The 25,740-nt window shown below is 41.7% G+C and overlaps 1 protein-coding gene across 7 annotated transcripts in view; it reads right to left on the bottom strand.

Annotated features, from left to right (window-relative positions):
* Positions 1-25,740, bottom strand: part of tenm4 (teneurin transmembrane protein 4) — a 147,404-nt gene that overhangs the window by 64,280 nt on the left and 57,384 nt on the right. For 3 of the 7 annotated variants that reach the window (XM_068584297.1, XM_068584301.1, XM_068584300.1), the window contains exons 4-10: positions 24,572-24,793; positions 14,283-14,532; positions 12,557-12,631; positions 11,032-11,267; positions 3,729-3,893; positions 1,419-1,633; positions 63-273 (exon numbers count right to left, since the gene is read on the bottom strand). In XM_068584297.1, the coding sequence (XP_068440398.1) occupies positions 63-273; positions 1,419-1,633; positions 3,729-3,893; positions 11,032-11,267; positions 12,557-12,631; positions 14,283-14,532; positions 24,572-24,793 (1,374 nt within the window). Of the gene's footprint in view, positions 1-62; positions 274-1,418; positions 1,634-3,728; positions 3,894-11,031; positions 11,268-12,213; positions 12,313-12,556; positions 12,632-14,282; positions 14,533-24,571; positions 24,794-25,740 lie in introns of all 7 variants that reach the window. The other 4 variants (XM_068584302.1, XM_068584305.1, XM_068584304.1 and 1 more) reach the window with 3 other exon arrangements.

Below are 25,740 nucleotides of genomic sequence, written 5' to 3'. Positions count from 1 at the left end.
GATTATGTGGATTGTTATTGCTATTACAGGTTTCCGCAGCGGGTCAGCCCCAGGGCGCTCACCTATGGAGGTGGTGAGGTAGGAGACAGTTTCAGTGTCTTTCCCGTCGTTGTAGACAGCCAGGTGCCAGATGCCCGAGTCCATGTACTGGATGAAGCCCGTGTCGTGTGTGGTGATGGGCGCCAGGCTCCGCTGCATCGCCACGGGCCCCTCCAGACCGTGGATGTCCTGGGCCAGGAGCCGCCGCCCGTCCAAGAGCTCCACAAAGTCGAACTGCGGACAGACGCACAGAGAGTGAGAAAGACTGATGGATGGACCGCAGACACACCATTAGAGTGACATATGAGACTTGAGTGCTTTCAGCCCCTCTTTAAAGCGGAGCATCATTTGGTCTGCATGAATAACTCATCATTCCAGGGGAGCTTGAGTACGTCTTGGCACACCGTGGCTGGATGGGCTGTGATCATTTGTTAATCCACATATCTTATATGAAAGCTGTACTTAAAACTATTAAAGTGGGGAAAAATAACAATTGGGAAGTTGCTGGGGAGGGGGGGATGTTAGTCTTTACCACATAACATCTGCACCAATTTGCTTCATATCAGTGGTGACTCAATGAATACCAATGAGACAAGAGCTCATTTTCATCGACATAAGCAAAGAATCTGGCCTCTTCTGGCACTATGTGTGGCCACGCACGGCACCTAAACTCAACATTATTTCCTTTGAATTCAAAAATGTAGAATAGAGACAGACGTGTGTGAAAAATAAATCACACATGTACATTAATGCAAACACACAGCCTGCTATGAACAATGTGTTGAACTCCAGCTATGTGGTTAAAACACCGATCTACACTGTGAACCAAGCAGTCAGATATGATTAATGACACAATATATCTGATTCTGTGCTGCGCATAGATGAGAATTTAGGGTAAAGAAAAACCTCCCTTTCTTGGTCCCTGAGTCTTGTATCTTTATGTGAATCATTGATGATATTGAATTTGAAAGAAATGCGCTGTAAATCCTATCTGGAACAAATAAAGTGATTCATAATACAATAGAGAGATTTATGATTTATTTTTTTATTTTCAAATCACTCCTACATGGCTATAGATGGATTTGTTTAAACAATATCCTAATTTATATTCTATGGCTGAGGAAGAATGTAAAAAGAGGCTAAGATCCTTTAAAATGCAGACAGGATTGGAAATTGTTTTCTGCGCTTTGACATATTGTGTTTTTCAAACAAGATATCATGATTTGTTACAGAAAACACAGAAATGTTGTAACTTATGGCCTTTCAAACATTTAGATTCAAAAACTCTCATTTCATGCATCTGCTAAGCACAACCGAATACAATACATTGCCAATAGTGACAAAGGAAAGCGTGCCGGTGACAATGAAATATTTCCCACCTGTGTGTGTGACGGAGGTAGGCCTCTCCTTCCATAGATTCCCACTAAGGCATCTTTGCTCAGGGACACGTTGAATTTCAGGTACATGGGATGATCAATGAAGACCTGGGACCTCCAGAAGATACCGGGGGGAATCTGCTGCGCGACCTTGCGCCCCACGTCAATCTCTCCCATATCTATATAGCTGTCATCTGGGAACAGGCTGTCCAATTTGCCTGCAATGCACAGAGAGTAAATCGGTCAAAGAGATCACACCATTAATCCAACATGTGGAGGGCTGAGGGAGTTGGTCTGCTGAAGCATGGTAGTCTGACCACATCACAGATATTCAATCACATCGCTGACAGCCAGAGAAAGAACCATTATGAATGACCCCTCTGACCATTTGCTGGTTTTGAAAAAGAGTTTGGATAATTGTGTGCCTGTCTTATGTGCTGTTTTGTATGTAGACGTCACCCTGTTACTTTGTCTTAAGATGGATATGTTGTTTATATTTATAAATATTTGTATTTTTATATTATGTTGTATGCAGACAACACAAAATTTCAATTCTAATTCACCACCAGTCGGCTCTTTGAATACATTTCTGGTGCTATCCTGAAGTGTTTTGAGTTGATTCCTCTGAAATTATGAAATACCTTTTGAATTCCTGGCGGCGTTGATTATTTCAAAGGAGTTCCATCCTATCATTAAACCGGGGAATCAAACTTTGTTCATTTTGGTGAGGTTGCTAACTCAAAGTTTATTTATTTATATTTTATAATCCGTACACATTTCATTAATCTTGTTTATCAAAGTGAAAGATTCTAACGCTGTGATTTAAAAGGTTGAACATATGGAGTGGAATTGGTACAAGAAACAAGAAACTGCTTCAGCACAGTGATAAAATACAATAATTAAATAAAAGTAATAAAGTGAAAATTGTAGTTATGGCAGGGATGGGTCTCTAATGCTCGACGCCCGCTCAGGTACGAACTAGTGCATCCACTGCCAAAAGTCGTCCATATGCTGCATAATACACCTTATATGGGACTCCGTGGAAATCACAAACATCTGCTTGCTCATGTAGAGGAGCTAATTTCAGCACCGATGTCTACTAAAGCAGACGTCCATACAAACTACCCCCAGGACTCGGTGGCAGACACGGCTTTAGGTTACGCACAGTGCGGCAGATGGCGGCGTTCTCAAAAGTCCATCAGTGGCGGAGGGTTTCATCAGAGTACACAGAGCACACTCTCCCTAGATCGGAGCTTTACATAATGCTACAACACACGGGCTCCTTTAACACACGTTGGGGCGTGTTTGTATTCATGCAGCACATTAATGGTGTACTCATCAGACTGTTTAAATAAATCATAAACAGAGAAGAGTGATAATGGGCTTCATGGTTAAATAAATGGTTGTTGTTCTGCAGGCTTAACTACGACACAATGCTTTGTGGGAAAGACTTAGAAAAAGAGAGAAACTGGGCTGAATTTCAACACATCTGCATCACCGAGATAAAACATCAGATAACCCATCATTGTTACTGGCGACAGCGCTGCAGAATGAGACTTATTTGGAAAACTATGGCTATTGATTTCCTATCAGCGGCGGCTGCCGTGCAGGCTGGGCTTGTTGTTAGCTAAACACACTTTCTGCTGTCTGGTAAATGAAAAAAGACAAGTCCTGGATTCATCTATATGGTAATGACCTGCTACCTATTGTACTCTGCCAGTAGCAAATCACATGGTTAAATCTGGGGCCATTTGTTCGAGAACGTAGCGGAGCAAACTTTCCTCGAGTCGAGCAGTTGGTACCGTGGGGTGAGCACATGCTTTCTTTGGCTGCCAGGAAAAGGCAGCCCAGACTAGGAGATGAAAGGATCACATCCGTTCTGAAGAGGACAGAGTGGCTAATCCCCCTCCAGCCCCTGGATACTCGGTCCCTTAAGCTGCCCCCATTTTCTCCCTCCAGGAACAAATAACACTTTCCCACTTACAACAACTTTCATAGGATTACAATGCAGATCCCTTTGCATACTATGGAGACGAGTTAACACAATGAGATACTGGATGACACAATAATAACAAACTAGCTTGAGCTCCAAAATGTCATCTTTAAACTTTTATGATTTGAAAAACTTTTTTTTTTCCCTTGTGCAATGTTGTTCTCTTCCAATGCGGGAGCAAAAGAGTACTTCAGTAAACTGAGAGCTATGCAAATCATCCTGGAGAAAGAAAATTCACGCATTCGGAAAGATTTAATTGTAAATTGACAAACACCTTAAGGAGTAAAAATGCTTTATCCATATAAAAAAAAGGCACTTACTCTCGTCTTTTCCCCTGCGGCCAGGTATTTCCAATCCTGTGTTGCCTAGCGGCGGCAAGCTCAGGTCAGTCGGAAACGGTAGGCCACTTGTATTGTCCTCTGACAGCTGGTACATCTGTCTCCGCATCGGTTGCAGGTGCCAATTTAACCCAAAAAGGTGCATGGCTGAAATATCAAATAGAAAAAAAATACCTCAGAATCCATTCATGTAAAGATGAGTATATGTTTTTTGCTCGGATGAAATTCATTTATACTCTCTAAATTGCATTCAAAGTAAACCCTAAAATCTCCGGCAACTGTTTGTTTCTCTGTGATGGGGGGTAATTATCCAATGGTGACAGCTGTGAGCTGGAGGCATAGGAAGAAAAGAACAAAGAACAAAGAACAATACATGGTTTAATGGTTAATGCCGTGGGTTTTTTTTTGTGCTGAGCAGTGCAATCAGAAGATGAATGCTGTCCTGACCTCGCGGGACAACATCTGTCTCACCACACCAACATCGGCACGGACCCTCCCCAGTGCCCTGTCATTTTTCCAACCCCATTACCTTTCCGCTCCCTTGCAAAATTAGGGGACAAAAGGAAGAAAAAAAATCAGCAGGGAGACACCAGAGTGTTTCAATGTGAACACAGTGGATGAAGTACGCTGATATTTTACAAGGTCGACAAAAGGAATGTCCTCTGGAACAATGGCAGCGGCGAGCAGGACAGAGGAGGCGGGGCTGACCATGACAGATCACCAATAAGAAAATGGACAAGACGAGCTTAGCAAGGCAAAAGCCACCTTGGAAGTCAACAGTCAGCAGAAAAGGCCCAGAAACTCAATATTGCTATTTTATTGGTTTGTTGGTTCTCTTAAGCTCCTGAAGTATATAACCACACAATCCAATTATAAAGACTGAAATGATCTGACAGTGTTAGACTGAAGCAGGGAGAAAGACCCCTGTAGTCCTCTCAATGTTAGGTTTCCTCTTTGTTGTCTTTTTATTTGGACTTTTATAAGAATATAAACACCTTTATGTCACCAATATGCCTGCCAGTGACTGTTCAGACTGTGCCTGTCATAATTTGGATTATATGTAGTCTCATGTCTGCTATTGAAATGTTTGGATTATTTTAAAAGTACAAGGAAGTAAAACAAATTCCATCTTAAGTATGTCTAAAATAGCTGGATCAGTGATAAGGGAGCCAATTCTATATTGACGTCGGATCACACATGCACATTTTTATTCCCAAAATAAGATGCAAACAAATATTGCGCAACTTCTTTGTGAAAACAAAAAGTGTCAAAGGAAAAAGAAAGTTTCCTGCGCAACTTCCAATTTTTAAAAAGCTTGAAAGCACAGCATCGTGCAAACAACATCAAACATTCATTAGAGTCTAAAAAAAAGTGCTTTATTGATCAATTACCAAACAGAAAACTGCAAGTTGCTTTGTGGATATCACATTCAATCTCTCCACTTCAAAATCATACAGCCGTGATCCCCAAAGAATAAGAAAATGTTTACTTGACCACGCTCAGCTCAGCTCAGCTCAAATTGACTGCAACCACCACATGAGCTTGACAAAGTGGCAGATCAAACTGAGCTATAGTGTCTGATGAATCCATTACATTGGGTCATTTCCCGAGGAATTGCGTATCCATCAGAGAACACCACCCCGCCTGGTCCCACATTTAGCTTTTGAGATCTTTAAGTAGTTGGAGATTTTTTTTCTTCTATATATATATAATACTAGATGGTCACAAAACAAAACGATGTGACGATGCACTCACTAGAAAAACAGTACCATATGTCTACTGAAATATTCTTGATGGATTTGTGAAGAAAGGTGGGTAACAACAGCATGGTTGTCAGGCGAAACACGACACAGACAATCCCGAAAATCATTCACTTCAACTGTCCAGTGCCCGTGGAAGTGACTGTGTCAGTGAAGGACAGCCAATGAGGAGGAAGATGGCTTTGTTTGTCATTTTGTAAGCTCCAGAAAGACACTTCTTTTGATTTGTAGCTCTACATCGACTGGCGGAATGGGGAGAAAAAAAGAGTCAGTGTATGATTCTGGCAGAACCAACGCAAAGTCACCAAGCACGGTGTCATTCCAAGTGTCCTCGTAATCACGTCTTTGTGAGCCCCATTCTTTATCCCGTCCGTCCCTGAGGCCTCTAATGGAAAACGGTTGAAGAGGCGTCCTCCCGCCCTCCCATCCTAAATCCAAAGATTTTCTTCAACGCCTTCTTGGTATCTCTGATTTGCAGAGCATTGGAACGGAGCCAGTGAAGAGCCTCCTGATTTAGTTTTGCTTGCATTCCAAACTTTGCAAACGCTCAGAAAGTTGCTGCAATTGGCTGCAAAGATGAAGTTAGGTTGTGGGAGTAACAAGGCACTTGTTATGAGATGGCCACTGGCAGAGACAAGCTGCGTCTGTGTGCCGGCGATGCCACTGACCTGTCAAGAGCACTGCACTCCATAGCATCGCCCATTTTGTCCTGAGCACACGCTGTGCCCTCCTTTCGCTTATCTCTTGGCAGGAAGTTGGGTCACGCCGTGTGCCAATTAGGTAACAGAGGTACTGTAGTAGAAAGCTTCTCAGCCAATCCGAGGAAGTCAGCGCTTATTGCTATGGGTCATCTGCCAGCATTCCTGTGCCTCTATCCTCTGATCTGAGGAGCTCTTTCCAACTAGTGCACACTTCAAGGGAGGCTGTGATGAGCTGAGTCTTTTTTTCCTCATTTAACTAGTATAAATCATCAAACACTCTGAGCATCTAAAAAAGGCAAACTTATGGTGCAAAAAAAAAAAAAAGCCAGTGTTGAATAGAGTCTCATACACACCTTGGTTTAAAACATAATTAACCCATATGGTTAATAATCTCTTACTCATATTTGCCAGACATGGAAGCCATCAGTTGCTCATTTGTCACCTAACTGCATCAACACCTCTCTCACGTTGGCAAATGGTTGTGTAAATTACTACTCATCATTTTGTGAATTATTTTTAATTGCACACATTGCACGATTTCCAGGTAAAAAGGGAAATAACTTTCACAGCCACCCGTCACTCTCGCACCACATCGTTCTAATGCGTTCCTGCTGTGTTGCGTCAACAGAAAGCAGTGTAGGACTTCCTTAGTAGCCGAGTGTTTGTGCACACCATGTAACAGCAATATCCCCGGTTCCATTCTGGCATTTGGACCTTTGTTGAATGTCATACCCCTCTTTTTCTCTCCCATATTGTGACACAATGCTCAAAAATAAAATGCCAAAAATATAATCTTAAAAACAAAGCAAACATAACCCAAGAAAATAAATCTAAAGTAAGTATAACACAGACTGACTGACTGACAATGTCTGAGTTTGTGCAAATGTATTTCCTTCTTTCAGAATCAGGCTATAAGTCTGGTGCAAATCAATCTTTTCAATATTCACATTGGGAAGAACTTCATTATAGAAACTGTATATTTCTGTTTAAATAAATGAAGCGGTTTGTAGGTCTGATACGTAGAACCATTGCTAAACTATATTTCTTTAAAGACACTAAAAATGTTTTCAAGGAAAGTATCTTAAAAAATAACCGATCATTCATTTTATAATCATTTGTATTGTCCTTTGAAGCAAATAACCACAATGGGCGACAATAACAAAGTAAAAGGATAACATTTAGGATTTTTGTTGGTTTACTTCGGGATGGTTGAAATTATTGTTTGAGCTTTGCTGTCGAGTCCTTGGAATAAACAAACAAATCAGAATTGGCAGGTCAGACTAATAAAAAAACGGCCAAGAAATACAATGGGATTTATATTGTATGAAGAAAAGCAAATTTAAAAAATAATATTCCTGTTTTGAATTGGCATGGTTTGCCAGCACGACTTTGACATAAGTTCAATGTAGCTCAAGACCAGTGCCACAATAATTTCAAATAAATACTCACATTGTGTTTCAACCATGAGTTTAGTAACTGTAGACATTATTAATATGTGCTGCAAAGTACAACAACCTAAAATGAAAAAGTATATTGCTATGCTGGCAACAATACACCAGAAATGTATTGCTACATGCTTGTGAGATATATGTGGCTAAATTCTCACTGATAATAAGAAATGATGTGGGAATGTTCACTGTTCCAACTGCCAGTAAAATAATCAAATATAATGTTTAGTTATTTTGCATCCATGTTATACACACAAATTTTCATGTCACATTAAAAGGTATTTGGGCAGAAACATCAGCATGTTAAAACACTACAACGATCTCACAGACCTATCTGAGGTTAGTAGCAGTGCTTCATGGCACGTGGATGCTGCATTTCTAATACATATTGGTATTATAGGATATAAATAAATACATGTGAGTTTCATTGAACGCAGATTAAAGTAATGCATTGCATCAACAGATACACATGTTGTACTTGAGTGATTTTTTTTTTTTCATTGAGAGTAACATCCTATTGACAAACCAAGATAAAGCAAATATCAGATTGGGAAAAATGAAAAGCCAAATAAAACAAAGCAGTGTTCTCCTGAAGTACTGAATGTCAGACAAACAGGTGTAATCTGTGTTGCAGAGGGGACTGTTAGGAGTTGGATGATCATGTAGAGAAAAAACATTTCTGAGGGCCCAACCTTGCCGTCCTTGGCTAGATACCCATGGTGAATATACATGAACACAGGAGGATACTGATGACCTTAAAATGAGGAACATATAACAAATGTGCTAATGAGTGAGCGATCACAGAGAAAAGAGTGGCATCTTAAACCCCCGACCTTTCTGCACTTGAAAATCTGTCGATTTACAAAGATGTGACAAAATAAAACCATGCTGCAAGTCAAAACATCTGTCAGAAGGCATAATTGGGTTCATTAGACATCTCACCCGGAGATCCCAATTACAGGCCTCAATAATTAATTGCACTTGAAATTAAAAGTATTTTCTCATCAGCCGTTAATTAAATATGGCCCTCGTTTCTTGATTGGAAAGTCTGATCATAGGGTGAGGTTTGGTCTCCGACATGTTTACTTGCGGTGCATCGGGAGATGGTCTGAATTTTTGCAGGGTATAATTACACAGTCTGATTACGATCAGGCTGATGGGGCTCTCTGGCTTTTGGCCAAGTCAAAGCAGTAAACTGTAGATACGTACTGTATCTCTACTTCTACAGCCAAACCCCACTGCCAGAACTTTTTTTTCTAAATGACTGGATGCGTCGATAATAACCACAAGCAGCAACCAGCTCATTCTTTTTTTTTTGTTATAGTCCAGATCTGTTCTGAATTTCAAATTAAACAATTTGAATGCCTCTGGAAACCCCCAAAAATGAATAATCTGATTTTAGTTTGTTTGGCCTCGAGGAGAAACAGAAAGGATTGCCTCCGTGATTGTTACAGCATAATGCATATCTATTACAAATGTCCTCAATGAAGATTTCATTTATCTCACTGATGAAGGCCATGCAGAGAGGTCTGGCTATTCTGTCATTGACGATGAACTACAATGTTCTCACCAGCCTTCCATTTGGAAAAAAAATATTTCTTCTTCTGTGCATGAACAAATTCAACAGTGTAACCATTTATATGTTAAACAGGTATTCAAAGACAATCCGATGCATATATGGGGAAATATATTAAACTGAGCATGAATTTACTTCTTATTTAAATTTGTAGCAACGGTATGAAAAGGGTACTGCCAGCCTTTTCATGTTTGTTCATTAAATCCTTGGAACTGTCTGCCAAATGAGGCCACCAGAATGTTCAACATTATCTAAATCCAGTCCATGAACATACCTGTTTCACATTACAATTTAAGAAGCTTCACCCGTCTCCATGTGTCCCAAACCTAGTCACTCATTCCTTTAAAATCCTTTCAACACTCATATTTCCAACCTTTGCCAAGCTCATAGCACTAATTCAGTCAATGTGTGGTTTACTTACCTGACCCCATGACCCCAAACCTGTTGCAATGTGGCCTTAAATGCCCCAAAATCCATCAACCTCACATTTTTCATTGGACTTTTGACCTCCCCACGTTCTCTACCTGTCACACGGTAACTGCAGATGCTGCTGTTCTCGTTGGTTGCCGTGCACCTGTGAACTCTCCTCTATCTCTTTTTAGTTTTGAAGTCATAATTACACATTCTCGTGTGCTTTCCCTGATTGATTTAAAACCTATAGAACACCAACCTATTTTTAGGCCCTTTCTTTGAAAAAAAAAACACTTTCAGGATGATTATTTCTTTGAAATGATTCAGCTGTAAGGTCCAACTCTAACCCAAATCCTACCACCACATGTGAACATTCTCTCTGCAAAGGTTGACTTTGATGAAGTGAAGCAGAACAAAGTTAAAGAGGGTTTAGTACAGAGAAAATTTAGGCGAGGTCTCCAGATTTTGCATTGGAACACATTTGCGCACATCTGTGAGATTTCCATTTTTTCATGTACCAAGCCATAAATTTCACTTGTATATTATTTATGGTGTTCAATACATCCAAATACAGAGGTTTGGGGCTTTGTTTCATAAAACAAGCTATAATTTACAGTTTTGTATCACAATCGCTCAGTCTGCCCCCCTAGAAGTGAATTGATTTTTAAAAGGTTAACAATAGCGACTCAAATAAATCTCTGCCACCCGTGAAGTTTATTCGTATTACTGGAATAGACAGAGGATGGACAAGGTAGCTAAGCGATGGTTGGACAGACCAGAAAGATAATCAACAGAAAAATGCACAGAGTTGGGAACACAAACAACAAGTGATCTCTGAGAAACGAGAGATTGTATTTTCGGCTATGGATATAATTTCCTAAGGGAATGACTAGTCAAAAAGAGAAGAACTGATTTAATAGCAGGACTCAGATTTCACAGCTGATAGTCCTTAACCCAACTGGGACCTGAGTGTGCTGGTCAGGGAATCTTAAATCAAATAAAATGAATATTTTAAAACGTGCAAGTCCTCTCCTGTGTGATGGCTGATGTCTTTATAATTCATTCCCTATCTGACCTCTTCGCAAGAGCAAGAAACTGGATTGCCCATCTCTTTGAATTCAGTCAACCCAATCTATGAACGATAATGTTATTTCAGACGAGGTGCGTGGGCGAGAAGTCAATCTATGAGTCCCTATATAACTCTGCTCATATAAGGCTGTGGAGTGCACATTCAACACTATTAAAACGGATGAGAGAGGGAACATAATAGAGCACGGACTCATCCTGTGTCTGCAGTCAAGTGAGAGGTGGGGCCGGGGCCGGATAGGCCGAGGGCGGACAGGCCGAGGCGCTCACCCCGACGTGCAGAGGCGTTCAAAGGTGACTCACCGATGAAGTAAGCCAACAGGAACAGCAGTGTTACTGAGATGAGGATGGCGCTGAGAGCGGCACACTTCCAGTTGCAGTGCTTGTAGGGTTTCTTCAGACTGAAGGCGGGTCGAGAGAAGGTGTTACGGGGCAGAGGGCGCGGCGGAGGCGAGTACACCGTGCTGGAGGTCAAAGGGTATCCTGGTGATGTTGTGCAATACATTGGGGATGTTCCACCTGGTTTGAACAGGAAGTGCCTGGGAGGAAAACAAAATCTGTTGTTACTCTTCACAGAGAATCCTCATTTCTAAGGGAGGTCTTTCATCACAACACTGTAGGCTACTGTGTGTCCAAGTGCAGTCCCTTCCACTAGTGGGTAATTCTGCTTCCAAGCACATTCAATACTGTTGCCATAGTCACGCTTCTGCTAGATTAGTGAGAATGCTAAAGCACACTGGCTTTTGCTCAGTCGAAACTGCGAATCAATATTAAATCTAATTTACAGGACTAGCGACCGCAGCTGGCTCTTGTTTACGTATTCATCCCTGCGCGGTGCTGAGTAATTCCCGGTAACTATGTGTCAAGGCTGTCCACAGGAGAGATACAGCATATACGGTTGCAGCGAGGAGTTTTAGCAGATTTATTCGCCCTTGAAGAACATGGACGGCTATCTCGGAAAACACGTGTAGAGCTGCATGTCCAAAAGCCACAAGATCGGCCCCATCAGAGAGCCGGTGGCGGCGGCGGCGGCGGTGTTGTCAAGGCCGTTTTACTGACAAGTTTACACGAAGCTCCTGAGCGACAGGGACATAGACGTGATTGAGTGTCACATTACAATGTATGATGTGGAAAGTCACTGAGACCATATTTTATTTATAAAACATCAGGTAAAAATCTCTGGCATATCCTATTCGGGCAATAGGAGATAATGCGGGCAACTTAGTTTCATAAAGCGGTCATGCTTAACATTAATCAGAAGCAATACAACCCAACAATGTGACTTGATGCAAATTGTTTGTTGTATCAAACAGGGAAGGGACAAACACGGCAGCGATTGTGTGCACTGCAGGAGGCGCACGCTGGTGATTGACAGCATTTCAGAACGGGATGTTTGATGGAGAAATAGCACAGGCATCACTCTTGTTTTCATGGCAGAGCAGATTATGACAGTGGCGTGAGCCAGATAGCAAACATGCAACATACCCGTCGTTGTACGAGGCATCGTGGCGTGCTGATGCCAGAATGTCCATCTCAATGAGGTTGTCCTGTAAAGTCTCTAGGAATGCCTGCTTTGCTATGTTTCTACATACAGGTGGAAAGATGGATATGAAGCGAGTGTGAGATGTGCGTGCAAGAGACACAGAAATGCCAATACAGTATGTGATAATCGAGCAACAGCAACAACAACATCAACAACTGACAAATGGGGGTCAAGACAGACAGCGTGGGACAAGGAAACCAAGGCCCTTATGGAACTACTTCTACAAAGGCGAGAGACAAATAACATCTAGCTCTCTTGTTCCCCCTCGTTTGGGCTCTGCCATACCTGGTTTTGTACGAGCCCTGCCCTTCTCTGCAAGCGTCTTGCTCTTCTCTGATAAACATTAGAGTATTCTGGCTCCTTTAAGGTTGTGATTGGAAGAAAACAATGCATCACTTACAAATGAGAACCTTACGGTTTCTAACACGTATTTCAGACAAAACACTTTTCAATGTCTTCATTTTTAAGTACAATGCACTATAGTTCCATCGTGTCCACACTGGATAGTATTCAGGTAAAGTTGAGCACAGAGAAACACATTTTTAGTTTGTTCTAAAGTTTCCAGAGGCACGCGTCTCATTTCTCTCCCCAATGCACTCTCCCTGCAGCAATGCAATGCAGAAATAAACTGTCCACATGCAATGGGCAGGCTGAACACGTTCAGTGGTTCAAGAGAAAAGCCTTGTTTTTGATCCTTGCCCCTTCGAGGTCAGTGTGAAGTCTGTTCATGGTCTCTCAAGCTTGGGTTCTTGGGAAGAATGCAACTTTTAATGAAGAGAGGGAACGATGCTTGGCAGCAAATCTAAAGAAAATGGTGAGACTGGAGAGGGCCCTCCAACTGCTGGCATGTCTCCACTGGCAGAGCAGAATAAGACCTACCAGCCAGAATTCATCAGGGCCATTACAGTGACAAGAGAGGGCCATTCCAATACTATTAACTAAGTAAAAGGGACAAATATCTCTGTGTCACTAATGGTTTCAATTTCATTACTGGAACTTTAGTAGTTGATCTTTTTTAAAGACACTAGGTCACACAGACTACATATGTGGTTTGAGCAACCCTCTTGTCTGCTGCAGATTCCCTCTCCTCGCCATCTGGTTTCTGCTCTGCAGGGAATACCTGTGCAGGATTAACTTTGGAGCTGGATGACATGTAACCATTAATTATCTCACTAACTGTCCTTGCACCAGCCGAAATTGATGCTCATTTTCCTGTTGACTGAACCGTCTCACAAAAATTGAAAGAAAAGACAGTCATTCTATTCATGACTGGTGTTTAGCTGTGCCAACTTAGCTATTAGCTAGTCTCCCGTCAACAACAGTTTCATTTATGGTAGCGTATTTTTAAACTATACACTATAAGTGAGGTCTAAGGTCACCAAATCTACTAAAGGAAGAAGAAAAACAAAATTAAAGGCTACAAAATGTCTTTTTATTTAAATTTGCTTAGTAGGCTACCTGATCACATGGAGAAGCCTTTAGAGAGATCATTGTGATCATTGTGAGGGTTTAGATAACATGCCATGCTATTCTTGATTTCACCCCACCTTGTAATTAGACCAGCAGAAGAAATACCAACAGATATTCCCATTATTACAATAACACTTGACAGATCCACTTCGCACAAGGGCCTCCTATTGAGAAATGTGCTCGAAAACTGGGCACTGATTAATATGAAATAATAAAAACAACTCAGGGCTGTGAAGCCTGCTCACGGGAGCCCAAATGTAATTTTGCAGGAACCATTTCATATCCAACGTGAACATAATTACTCAATGTTAGGATTGCTAACATCGGGCAAAGACCCAAAAGCAGCACTTTTCTCTTGTTTGCCACAAAATCACGTCCATCTCAAAACGTCGACCTTGGCCCCGAGCAGGATATTCTCAATTTCATTATTTTGCTCCTTGTGACTACTGCGGTCAACTAATATGGAGCAGACAGCATGAACAATTCAACTTAGACTTGGCAACATCTCTATACCTTGTCTGGGAGACAAGTCACAGCGTACCTCGTTTCCAGGGGGATGTTGCTGTTGAGCAGCCAGTTGTCCTGCGTGCCGCCGGAGTCTTGACCACTAGCCGGACCCTCGGGAGGGGCCGAGCTGTCTGTGGGCGCGGGGCTCGGGTTGCTCCGCGGCGTGTAGTTGCCCCTGTTCAAGGAGTTAATGGAGGCCGCATGGTGCTGATGATTGGGCGAGTGGGAGTGGGAGAGCGGTAGAGGAGGCGTCCGCAGCCGAGAATGGTTTTGAAAGGCTCCGTCTGAAAGGGAAAACAAAATAGAGAGATACCTTCAAAACCGCCGCAGATCCATTCTTGGATAATATCTAAAAAAGTGTTGGTGAAAGTGTGAGAAGAGCCTTATGGTTTATTTCAACTCCCCGAGCTTCAACATGACTGATGAATGATTAGACATAGTTTCACCAGCAGTGCAAAAATTAACACCTCAAACTAATTTCTGTGAAGAGCTGCAAAGCCCTTATGTGAACCACTCTTAAAAAAGTCCCTCTCCTGCTCATTATTTCTCCTAACTGCTCTCAATCCGAATGTGCGTTCTGCCTCCCACAGAGACCTGTGAGCTGGCTTCTTCATCTTCTTCCTTTTTTATACAAGTATTAAGCCAGGGAATGATGTTTGAGCATGCATAATAATACTAATACACTTTATGTATATCGCACCTTGCAAAACACAGTTACAATGTGCTTGACAATAAAACCAGAAGAGATTTAAGGCATAAAATGAATAAATAGAACTGAAGCTCAGAAATCAAATACGTCAACAAAGATAGTAAAACAAACTTAAATGTAAAAAAAGAAAAGTATATATATATATATATATACTTTTATATATATTTTATATATAAAGTATATATATACATATATATATATATATATATATATATATATATATATATATATATATATATATATATATACTTTTCTTTTTTTTACATTGGAACACCAAGGGACGAGAGATGACGAGAGGGGAGATCCAATCAATAACTTCAGCAATAATAAGATTTAAAATCAATTCTAAAAGCAACAACAGGTAGACAGTGTAAGAAAGCCAGGGTCTGTGTCATGTGGTCATGTGTTCTAGCCCCAGTAAAAATACTCACTGCAGAGTTTTGGATGAGCTGAAAGCTGATGCCAGAGAACAAGGAGTTACAGTAGTCTAATCGACGAGTTACAGCAGGAAGGCGTTGATAACGGTTTCCAGATCTTTCGGAGACTTTGGATTTTGGTTTGTCGAAACTTTGTTGTTTTTTTTAATAAACAATAGCCTAGTGTAAAATGTTTTACTTCTACCACAGCTTGTCTAAAGCAATTTAAGGTTTTGAAACACAAACTTAGATTCAGCTTCTTGCTTGTGGTCAAGCTCATGAGAAGTGATTCCAGTGGTCACTGTTTCAGCGCTTTTAGCTGCAAAAACGGTCTCTATTTGTTTTATTGTTTTAGGTCTTTTACCAGCTTTGTTGTCTCTCCCCATCCGATATATTAAAACTATTAGATATGAAGTGTATAGGAACATATTGTACCCAGTGGACCTATATGCACTATTTGATGCTCTCTGCACTTCACAAGATAGAAGACCAATGTCCTTGGGCACTCTCTATCCATTTATTTCCACATCTGTTAAGCCATTCATCAATCAATGAACTCCTGGCTTGACTGAGAATGAAAGAGTGGCTTTTCTTTAAGGCAGCAAGCCTCCTTTATTTCACAGATATCCCCAAGACTAAATTGCCAATTTACAGCACAGGGAGCGGGATATAGACACACGGAGGGGCTTATTTTGTATAATCAGCTCCTTTATTAAAGCGATGCCTACTCGCGCCAGTCAAGAAGCACGGTGCCATTTCAGATCCTGTAGGGGTCAGGAACACGACGATGCTATATCTACATGTGTCAATCAAGGCAGACTGATGCACATGCTGCCGAGGAGCAACATTTAGAACAAAGTAGCATTAGGCTTCGGTGCTTGAGGGATCTGATGAAATCGGCGAGAGAGAGAGAGCCCTTTGTGTTCTCAGGTAATGTGCAGACAATCAGCTCGGCAGGAAAAAACAGGATAAAAATGTAGTTTAATCCTCAAGCACATGCTCACATCTCTTCCTGCAAGCTTTTTAAGCACACGGGCGCTTTACAGAAAGTTCAGCGTTTCAGTTCATTCATACTATATTATGTATGTTTCATTAGCAGTCCGCAAAAAAAGTCAGACTCTTGAACCTGGCTCTCTGCCTCGTGGTGCACATGTTTCACGGGATGAACCCTCGGCAAAAATCGAGTGCCACAGTACGCATCCTTCACACTGATTTATGGCCCCATACTGAGTACACTTTTGCACAATGCTGCCCTCGTAATTAGACAAACCAGAGAGAGAGAGAGAGAGAGAGAGAGAGAGAGAGAGAGAGAGAGAGAGGCGCACCACAGTAGACAAAACAATAGACTAGTGTGAGGTACAACCGCACAGTTGCTGATGACCTCCCTCCCGCTCAGTAATGTACCTGATCCCTAAAGCCATTAATAAGGTTATGCTAATTCGATGCAGGGACGGCACAGACATAGGCAGAGAAATATATCATGGGGGCGAATGCTTCACTGCGCTGGGATGCATTTACCGCTCGGTAAACAAATACTTCACTTCCTCTGACGATCGAGCGAATGTGGCGCAACAAGTGATTCATTTTTATTAACACCTGGTCACACCTGGTTTACCAGAGGACCCTGCTTGCAATAAGAGTCACGCTACGGACTCATAAATGACAGGAACCAGGTTCTTGTTTCAGAGTCAAGTGTTTCACAGTATTGCAGCGTATAACAAGCCGGAATATTACCGGTTGTATTTTTGAAGCAAAACTGTTCTTAAAATGTCACGATGGAAAGAGAAGGTTGGTCTTGGGTGAGCACTATTGGAATTGGATCACAGAAAATATGGAGTGACAAATCACAGTTTAAACCTATTGTGACCATTTTTTAGAGCGAGAGCCCGAAGAAAAGGCAGCGACCGAAAATATTGCGAACCCAAATGCACCGTTTTGGTTCAACAACTATCTAAAGTCACTTGTACTTTTCTGAACTGGAAAAGAAAGTCCAATCAAACTGTATTTTTGTGGGGAAAACGCACAGAACACTAAATATATTATACTAATTCACTCTAAATTATTAAACCAGATGCAAGATACGATTTTGGTTTTAACACGTTAGTTAAGTGCTGTGCAGGTTTGCTCAGTAGTGACACAGCCATCTGAACAAGTTGATCCCAATCCAATCCACACTTCTCGTACGTGGAGTGCGCTCCTCATGCTTTACAGTCTCCATGGAAGAGGAACCGCAGTAAACCCACCGACTTCACTCGCCTACTTATTTGCATACAAGCCGTCCCCATTTTAGTGCATTGTAGAACATGATCTCCAGAAAAAGAACGAGCACTGCATCGTGATTTACAATCACTACTTGACTGTATGCATCTCTTCCCGTTTCCCTTCAATAACCCTTCGACAGCGAGGTAAGTCGCTGCTGCTATTTCCGAGCGAGTTGAACAGAAAGAGGAGAATCAGGACATTTCATGAGACAAAACGACACGACCCCCACAGATGTGGTGATTCAGCAACAATTATTCACTACCATCCAAAGGACAGGGGGAAAAATAAATGGTTTTCTATTGAGCTGCTTTGCACAACGAAATTGGCATGAAAAGGCGATTCATTTGTTATCAGAGAGAGACATAGAAGGAGGACTCGGCCACAATAGCCGAACCTTCACACGACATTCAAAATAGAAGCCCAAAGATATCCATTCAGTCTGGGAACGTGGGGTTTTTCATTTTTCTTCCGAACAGATGTATGGACTGGTTAAGGCCTCCCGACGCTATTCTAGATGAGTAATTAAGGCAAATCCACTTCATTAGCCAAGACCTCAACCCCCACCATGAGAGATAACAGCATGCTGTAATTGCTGGGAGATAACTATTCAACTTGTGAGGTACTAGCTGCACTATGAATGTGTTTTCTTTATAAAAAAGACTTTGAAATATTGAAACTGATGTAAAACTAGGTAATGGATTGTTGTAGGATCTCTGAGCATATTCACAATTTATTCATGAAAAACAAAAACTGGCACATGTTTCTCATGATAGTGAATCACTGTGCGTGTTCTAAAGGCTGATCCCGAACGAGTCGTAGAAAACACATTTCATAATAGTTTCTATCATTAAGAGCTTTGGTAGACATACTGTTTGTGTTATCTGAGTGCTTTCTATTTCTAAAAGGTTGATGATAAATTTGAAATGATTTATTATATGATATAAAGACTGGAGCGGTTTCTTGTAGACTGTATTGAATTATATCCACAGATGACACATCTCAACAAAATGTCCTCATGAAAGTATCTAATTAATTTGAGGGATTGCCCTAAATCTTTTTATAGGTGTGTAGTACTCTACTCAACAAAAAAAACATGTTAAAATCTTAATACAGTTGTTTCAATTAAATTGTACAATGAAAAGACGTGAAACTTATTTGAGAGTAAATTGTCTTGTGTGTGATTTCCGTGTGTGAACTCCTTTTGTATTAGTTAGAGAAAAAAGATCTGGTTCCCCGTCGTACATTTTTTATAAAATATCCCATTCTTTCATCACAAACGAGACGTACACATGTCAGCATCCCCACCCGCTGTCCTGCCTGACTAAAAATCTGCAATTGTAATCATGGAAACGATTCAATAACCTGTGCTACAGCAGTACAACTCTATGACCAGCTTTTATATATGTTTCGGTCCTGTTTGATTGGATACTTCACAATAGCATTTTTCTTTCGGAGGAAAATCCAACACAATCTGCGTTGTTCAATGTACACTTTGTCAAATGTTTAAACAAACTTCATAAAGATGTGACGTATGATACGGTGCTATACTCTACACCTTCAAAATACTTCAAATAGCTTTATATCCACATACATAGAAAAAGATTTGAGTGGCATCATTTTTGCCAGATTTGTTTCCATATGGAGGAGCACTGGGTTCAGATGTAATGAGCCACTTTGCACAGCTTCCAGGGAGAAATTATATTTCTGAATGAGAACGGTGGCTAAAATCACAGCAGCGATGATTACACCTGATGAAATAAAATGATGCGACACACTACGGACACTGAGGTGTGAGCCATTCAATGCAGAATTAATCAAAAGCTATCCAGCGTCCAGATAAATCGTTAAATCCTACTTACTGCTAAAGCCCCTATGGCTAATCATGAGAGCCAAGTTTCCAGTTGAGTAGGGTTTGTCTATAAAAATACAAATATAATTCGTCATGAAGGCAGTGAAGCTGCAATCTCTCCTGACTCCCTGTCGCTCGTTCGTTCTCTCGGCTGGCCCTGCTGTTTCCTCCACCATTAGAGAAGTCTGGAGGGAAGAGCCATGCGGGAATACGAGCTGTCTTTCCTGGACTCATTTGAGAGGTAACAGGTAGCACAAACAACACATGGTGGGGGTCTCGACTGGCTCTCTGGACGGGAATGGGGGGGAGGGTGGGGGCTTTTATTCGGATACCTTCTGGTATCCGAATAAAAGCTCACCTTCATTACTAACTGGAGCAGGAAAAAAAACATGCTATTGTACTTAACATCCCTTCACCAGCTTTATCTGAGGACACCAAACGAAAAGTAGATTAACTAATTTCATACGATTGATTCTGGTTCTCAAACAGTGGGGCGCGACCCTCTGGTGGGGCGCGGAGGTATTACAGGTGGGGCGCGAGGGGGTTAGGGGAAATGAAGTTTTTTATTATTATTATTATTTGATTTATAATCCTTTATTAATCCCAAAGTGGGGACATTATTATCTGCATTTAACCCATCCTAAGTAATTAAGGAGCAGTGTGCTGCTGTGAAGCACTGGGACTGTCTTGCTCAAGGACACTGAGACATGCAAACTATGGAGAGAACACAAATCAAATTGGCTACCTTGTGGTTTTAGGACCACAACTCTCCCCATGAACTACATGAGAACTGGTTACGTCTGCGCGACCGCGACAGATCCTTTGCGAGTTGCTAAACACATGTGTATTGCAAAATGAAGTGACATTTAACAGGAGAGAAATCCTCAGGGACCGGCTGCAAGACTCCAAAGGTAGCGGCTACCTTGCAAAAGTAAACTCAAACATATAAACATGAAAAAACCTTTTATTTTTAAAACAACAATTTAAAAAAGGAGGTGTACTTCTGTTTGCAACCTAATCCATTAGGACTAGTCCTGGCATATGCTCCTCTCTGCCTCTCTGAGATCAAATGGATTTTCTGTCATTCTTTTGAGCTGCCCGAGCAAGAACAAGACAAGTGGTTGTGTATGCTCGACTCTGGATGTCACTCTGCTGCATATCCATCAAGGGGTTGAAGATTTTGTTAGGGGGCACAGATGGTCTGCAATTATCGTGGAATGAAAGTGATGCATCTCGATATATGTCAATAAAAAGAAGATATGGAGGTATGCAAAATGCATTACCCACTGGTCTCCGTGCGCTGACGAACAGCAAGTCAAACGGGATTGGACAAATTGTCTGTCGGCTGCAGTTCATTGATAACTCAACATCAATAGAAAAAGGATTTCTTTTCATGTGTTAACCCAAAAATGTAACCTCACAATTCTCTGGGAAAACAAGGGCATGGCAGGCGGGTTGCCATGTGCTACTTACTCATTAAAATATCATTCAGCCTCAGATAGTTCATTCATTCGTGGTGTCCGGTGGATGGATTACTCTCTGGAGTGACGTCTTTTAACCACATTTTCTCTGTCTTTGCAGACGCTGGGGGCTGATTAAGCAGTTCGAATGGAGACTTATTTGAATTCACGCACAGCCACGTCCCCCAGGGCCTTTTACCCAGCCCTTCCTGCTTGGTCAGCTGTGAGGTGGCGGTGCGCTGGCCCTTTCACCGGGGGGAGCTCGGCTGCACTGAAAGCCAACACTGGCCGACCCCATGCTGTTCTGCATTAAGAAATGCTAATATGAGGAGGTTGCAGTGTCTCAGATCTTGCAGCTCAGCATGGCAGCAGGCTCCCACTGGCCGTCTCCCCAGGAAGAAGCCCCTCAGAGAAAGCCAGGGGCCACAGGGAAACACATGCTCCACAAAAGGACTGCAGGCCTCAGCGAGCAGCCTCGTCATCCTTACAGAAACTGTGGCTCAGTGTTCTTTGCAATGAAAACAGGATCCCGAGGAACAACCACAACAAACAGAAAAACCTCTGCAGCCTCAGAGGCTGCTAATGTGAATAACGATATGCTGCTGAGAGCATTTACTTGTTCAATATCCAGCATAACATTTGAAATCCAGTGTGCTTTTTCAAAGATGACCTTGAGCAAATGCAATCCAAAGTGATAAAAAGCCACCTGTTTTCCACTGCAAGAGATACACTGTGAGCCAATTATTTTAGGCACACATGGTTTTCTGTGGTTGTTTACTGACAGACAAAAAAGTAAATATTCCCTGCACTGTGTCAACTCTGAATTTGAATATTTCTTCAATAGCTGACCTGTATGTCAAAGAGATGGGATTTGATATTACAGCTATTTCTTTTCCATGGTGGCTTTAATATTACTTTTTTTTTTTTTTTGCTCATGTAACTCGCTCTGAAAACCTGAGATGCATACTTAATTCCAGATTACACTGCATTTAACAACATGCAGTCTGAATGAAGATCATGCATAAAACAGAGCACATTAGAATTCCATAAATTACCATTTCCATAAATTCGATCAGAAGATTCAGGGAAATGTGTGATCTCTGATTTAATTACATTGGCTGTGCAGTTGTGTTCAGCCCTGCTCTGTGTGACACATCTACACCACTATTTTACTGGCTCACTCTGGTTTTGTCACCTTGAGAAAATGAAATTCATGCTGCTGAGGGGAAAAGTCTCACTACACATTTGACACTTTTAATGAAGTCATTTCAGCCTTGAAATGCTAAAACCAGCCTGGGTTGAGGAATTAAGATGAATTACTTCCCCCCCCCCCCTCAAAAAAAGGCTTTCGGGCTGGAACTATTTAACATGGAGAGTCATCAAATATCACTGATCAACACACAAAACCGATCAAGGCAAAAATGAAAAATAAGAAATTTAAATCAGGATTTCTACCAATTTATCTGTATTCGTCACTTTTCTCTTTCAAATCAAGTGACGGCTTCAAAGAAGAGCCGATGGGAGCAAATGGTGTGGTTCACTGGAGTGAAAGAGTCAACTGCATTTCAACCGAAACTGCAAGACGAGCAGATTTAAATAAACAAAATCTGCAAGCTCCTAAAGTATTAGGATGTGATGTGGAAAATGTCGGAGAAGGCACGGAGCAGCTTACACGGCTCATTAGGTGCTTTAAGTGAACAATGGAGGCTCTTCTCTCTCTGATTGTAATTGGCTCCTTAGTGTCAAAGATTTCCTATAATTAAACGTCATGGAAGAATCTCCAAGTTAAACTTTTTTTTTTTTTTTGCACATTTTACTTTGTACGTAACTGCAGCGAGGCGAAAGGTCCTCAGAATGAACAAGAGCATCAAGAGAAGCGGTTTTATGTCACAGAGAAACACGCGGCGGGACATCCTTTGCACCCCAGAGACGCACAGAAACATGCTGTACTTTGGAACTTAAAAGGATTCTTACAAATCCCGCTGATGATTGGAGCTGAGGAATATTCCTCCTCAGTGCTTTTCGTCTCCTTTCCGGCAGCCCCGAGGCCAAGCTAAATGCTGCACCTATGCAAATTAGTATCATTGTTATGAGACAAATCTGCCGCGGTAAAGGCCATTCCCCCCACCCACGTCCCCTTAAGCACAGTCGTGTCACCGCCGGTGACCTGCGTGTTGCTACTGTGGAATTAGGGGGGGGGGATTTGCATCGGGATTAATAACTCATTTTCTGGGCTTTCTGAGCAGGCAGCTGGGGCACTTTGGAGTTTGATGTAATTCAACCCTTTGGATAGTTAACTTGGAAGTTGGATCAATTATTTAGGCCGTTTCATTTTTGTGTTTGCTGCGCCGGTGGGAGATGCAAGTAGCAAGTAGTTGAAAGGCATCAACATGCAAATGTGAAAAAAAACAAACTATTTGGCACGCAAAGTGACAACTTATGAGAGACATTGAGCATAAATCGCTGATTTTGAATGGCAACATGTCCTATTTACATATCGATGGATCACAAACAGGAACATATAACCTGCTGTAGTTACGAGTGCGGAGTTTTGTGACCATGATAATAAATTGGATTTCTTGAGGTTACCTTGAGGAAATTCTCCTTATGCATTTTTCATTTGCCATGCATTGAGCATTTGCAGTGTAATAAACAGAGTACATTGAATTAGTGCACATCCGGCCTTCCAAGCCATTAATGACTCCACAAGATGTCCATGAATCTACATTAATTGGTGATGCAGGCACACACAAAAAAGGAACGCGACAAGCTATATTCCCTGACACACACAATTCATTAGCGCCTGTAGCTGCATCCCAAATACAGTCTTTACCATAATCAAATGAACAGTTTAACTGGTGATACAACATGCAGCAAGCGCTGACAGCTACTTCGGAAATGGACTGTACATGTTTTAATCTTTCCTCAACTGTCGACGCCATGTTTGCAGTTTGAGCCCAAATGTCATTCTGTCAGTCTGAATGAGTGTTAAGTCAACAGCAGGCAACACCGAGTGTTTCAAGAGGAAGAAGTAGCTGACATTTATTAATGAGAAACCACGTAGGGAGTTTTCAAGCCTAATCTCCCTCAAGGAGCGACGTCTGAGATGCTATCAAAATATAAAACTACAGTATGGCTTTCGTGGGGCTATCACTGCCGTTAATACGACTTCAAAGTAGTCAGTCTTTGCAGGGACATGTGATGATACAGCAGGGACTGGCACCAGGTGTGAGGTAACTCTCTTTATTCCTTTATGACTTTCTTTATGAGGTGCAGAGGATGCATGCAGAATGTTTCTGAATATTCTATAGAGGCATTGTGGATGGTTCCTCCCACCTGCAGGCGTTGAAACTGAAGAGAAATATCTGTGACAAATATCTCCTACTGAACTAAAATTGTCCATCTCTTTGAGTGAGGCTCTGAACTTTGCAGACCTTGCTTCAGAGAGTTCTGTGCTTTTCCTGAGGCTACATATCGACTCAAAGTTTCAACTCTCTCTTGTGGAAAAAAAGAAAGCGGAACATGCTTTTTGCCCACAGCCATCTGCATGACCTCTAATACAACATGTCCAGGAGCAGGGGAAGGCTAACCTCCAGAAAGCAACAGTAGTTTGAAAACACAACTCACCATCAGCAGTTGCAGTGGCAGGAGCATACAGGTTCCCTGAGCCAGTTCTAACTAAGAATGAATTGGGGCCAAACTCATCCTCAGAGTCAGAGTCCTGGGCTGGCTGAGCCGCACAGTTACCTAGCAACCCTCCCCGGCTCTCATTGGATGTAATGAAAAGGGGAGGGTATGGGAGCAGCTCAACAGGGGAGGAGGAGGCGGATGAACAATGCAGCGGAGGACCTGTGGACCACAAACAGAGACAACACATGGGGGGGATATGAAACACACACCCAAACACAGGCAACATCACAGAACACAGTCACACACGCACACACACACACACACACACACACACACACACACACACACACACACACACACACACACATGCACACACACGCAGGCAGGCAAGACTTAACTCTGACACTTCAAAAACAAACAGGGACACATCTGCCTTTGTCTCAGCCACCTCACCCCAGCTGGGAAGAGCAATCCAAACAACTTTGAGATAAAATAGAAAAGGTAAATGCCTGGCACTGGTTTAGAGAGAAAAAACAACAAAACATATCTTCTTCTTTTTTTACATGCAAACAAGGATAACAATTCGAGGCTGAGATGAAAATAAAAATACATGTTTGCTTTCTAGGGCACAGCCCCGGTCATATTGGGCACATATTTGACAATGTGTGCAAAAATCCAATTATCTTTTTTATCTTTAAAACAAAATATGAAGTGTTCTTACATTAGCTCGTACTGACCAATTTTAACCAATGATATCATTAATCCACCCACCAATCAATCTGCAACTTTTAGGGACCAGAGACATGTGTGTGGACCCTCTGTAGCTCCGTCTCGTGTGCCGTTTTAAACACGCCCACTTTTAAGCAGTCCAATCAAATGGGAGGATTGGATTTACTTTAAGTCCCTCTTGTAACATTACGCTGTTGATTTCTCACTGCAAAATACTCACAGTACACAAGCTAAAGACGCTCTAGCTTCAGTTTCACTGCCATTCTTTTTCTTTTTTTAAAAAAGAAACGCATGACATAAGTGCATAAACAAAAAAACATTTTAAATTTTAGACACAAGTCAAAAATCTCAAATAAATGTATTTTGAGAACAAAAACATGACAGGAGCAGATTTAAACGTGTGTGCTGTGCAGAAGGAACATTAATAATATGTTTCC

Source organism: Clinocottus analis, unplaced genomic scaffold (assembly GCF_023055335.1).
Source record: "Clinocottus analis isolate CAN_PGR_092001 unplaced genomic scaffold, fCliAna1.0.p SCAF_2, whole genome shotgun sequence".
Lineage (NCBI taxonomy): Eukaryota > Metazoa > Chordata > Actinopteri > Perciformes > Cottidae > Clinocottus > Clinocottus analis.
Note: the sequence above shows the minus strand (reverse complement) of the source record. Positions and strands in the feature narration are given on the sequence as shown.